At 41.4% G+C, this 2,554-nt stretch overlaps 1 protein-coding gene across 1 annotated transcript; it reads right to left on the reverse strand.

The window, feature by feature from the left end:
• Positions 1-508: 508 nt before the first annotated feature.
• Positions 509-2,554, reverse strand: LOC102533766 (interferon-activable protein 203-like). The gene has a single exon (XM_031682428.2). The coding sequence runs from the start codon at positions 2,323-2,325 to the stop codon at positions 775-777; it is 1,551 nt and encodes a 516-aa protein (XP_031538288.2). The 5' UTR covers positions 2,326-2,554; the 3' UTR covers positions 509-774.

Raw genomic sequence — 2,554 nt, forward strand, 5'->3', positions numbered from 1 at the left:
CCCCAACACACACACACTTCTGCTAAACCTTCAATATGGCTAAATCACAACTGGGTGCAAAAATAATCAGCATTTTCACTAGCTCGGTCCTGTTGTTAATTATGATTATGTTTTCTTGTTCAACAGTTTTTTTCCTAAGTTAATAAATGCCTTGTTTTTTAGTGCTCACTTTAATCTTAACTAGCTAAATCAGCTCCAAACTTCTCAAAAGAAAATCTCACAATGTAGGCAAGAAATCAACTCATTTATCAGTTACTTTTTTTCTTTCTTTCTTAGAGTCTCCCCTCTGACATCTCCTGTGTCGATCTGGTCTAATTGCTCTTGAGACCAACTACACAGCATTGCTCTGGGTACATCCTTACTTGCATCCTGGGAATCTCCTCTGTGCCTCTCCTGTGTTGGATGCTCTATTTTCTGGGTTTCATGTATTTCTCTCTCTTTTTTTTTTTTTTTAGAAAGAAAACATGTTGTGTATTATTTTTTCCAAATTAAAGAACTTATAGGTGCAAAACATGGCATTCAGATGGTATAGAAAAATATAAAAAAAGGAAATGAAAGGCACTCCTAACACCCCATTTTTAAGAATTAATAGCTTGTATATATATTGCTGTATTTTAACCACATGCATATATAGCTTTTTTTTTTTCCTGGTACCTAGATCTTAGCTTCATAAACATCAATATTAATGGCGCCCGGGTTTTCAGAAGCAGCCTGCTGGAAGCTTGGCTGCTGACGTTGCGAGGTGTCCACATGTGAAGTAGGGCTGAGTGGTTGTTACTTGTTTTTCCTGGGCTTGATGACCTTGATGTAACTGTGAATGACAGATCTTAATTGCCTTCCTTCCCCTTTTGATGCCAATTCAAAGCAGATGAGTTTAAGTTTGTTGCCTTCCTCACAGAGGATTCTGGTCAATCGTCCGTACACCAGGACCTCCATAGCTCCTGTACTGTCTTGTACTTCATAATATATGCATTCATTCCACACCGTTTTCTTGTGCACCTGAAACACCCCATTCACAAATGTTCCTGGAACTTGCAAGTGGAGATGACTGATTTTAGGAGTTGCATTTGCCTTTCTAATCAGGCTCTGAGGGATTTCCATCTTTCGGTCAGCATTAACATCGGACACAGATAAGGTATGGAATATCTCTAGGAACCCACTGCGGCCAACATAATCCGATATGGCAATAATTTTCTTTGGGATGAACTTCTCCTTCAGGGCAACATGATAAACCTTCACTTGGAAGAATTTGCTCTCAGTAGCCACTGTGGCATGAAACATCTCTCTGTTGCCTTCTCTGACATCATATATAAATGGTTCTGTTGCATTCAGCACCATCACTTCTTTGGGGCCCCTTTGGAAGCCCTCCTCTCTGGAAGCTTCTTTAGGAACAGCCTTCAACTTTGGTTTCTTGGTTACAGGACTGCTGGAGGGGGTTGGTGGTAGCACCCAAGGAGTCTGGAAGCAGCCCTCCGGCGGGTGTATGCTGGGTGTTAAAGGTTCTGGAAGCTGACTCTGCTCCAAGGGTAGTTTTATCCTCTGGGGGTTAACAGTTTTGGTGGTGGTTGGGTCTTCTCTTTTCTGAGGTAAAGTATATATTTCTTCTTCCTGCTTGATGGAGGAGCTGCAGAGTGGGGCTGGTGGAAGCGTCTGAGCAGTCCAGCCACAGCGCTCAGGTGGGCACATGCTGGTTGCCCAAGTTTCTGGAAGCTGACTCTGTTTCTGAGATAGCATCTTCTTTTTTAAGTCATTAGTTTTGGTGGTTTTCTCATATTTTCTCTTGGTTGAGGAACTGCTAGATGGGGCTAGCGGAGGCACTGGAGGAGTCTGGAGAAGGCTCTCAGCTGACTGCTTGCTGGTTCCTGATGTTCCTGGAAGCGGATTCTGCTTCTGGGTTAGCCTCATCCTCTTAGCTTCATTGGTTTTTGTGGTCTTGATTTTCTTCACGGGTGTGCGCTTGGTTGATTTAGGTCCCAAAGCTTTATTTGTGGTAGATGTACTGGGTTTATCCTGCTTGTCTTTTCCTGGAGTTGTTTCATTTGCTTTGGATTTCCTTTTAACTTTTGACTTCTCATTTCTAAGAGTTTTAACAATGTCTTTAAGTGATTCAATATCTTTGATGAACTCTATTCGTTTGTCAACACAGGCAGCTCCTTTGAACTTTTTTGCCATCAGATCGGCGATCTTAATTCTGTTGTATTCATCTTGAGTTTTTGTAGTCAGATTTAAATCCTCATGCAGTAGAGACTTAACCAGTCTGAAATTATAATCATCAATGTGCTGTAACCCTTTCAGCAGAAGAATTTTCTTGAATTCATTCGCCATGTCTCAAGTTATGGATGTGCCTCACTAGAAATTTCTTCCACGGTAGTCCAGATCTTGAGGCTTTCTTTAGAAATGCAGGAATCACTGTTTACTTTGTTTAAGTTGGAAGATAAATCGGTAAAGCTCTCAGTGACTGCAGGGCAGAATTTTAAAATCTCTTGAAGGGCAGAGAAGAAAGAAGTGCTTTGAAAGATAGTAAGAGAAAAGGGCACTGGTTAGAGCCACTTAA

Source organism: Vicugna pacos, chromosome 11, assembly GCF_048564905.1.
Source record: "Vicugna pacos chromosome 11, VicPac4, whole genome shotgun sequence".
Classification (NCBI taxonomy): domain Eukaryota; kingdom Metazoa; phylum Chordata; class Mammalia; order Artiodactyla; family Camelidae; genus Vicugna; species Vicugna pacos.

Coding starts and splice junctions, on each gene's coding strand:
- LOC102533766 (XM_031682428.2), bottom strand. CDS start 2,325: ATGGCGAATGAATTCAAGAAAATTCTTCTGCTGAAAGGGTTACAGCAC.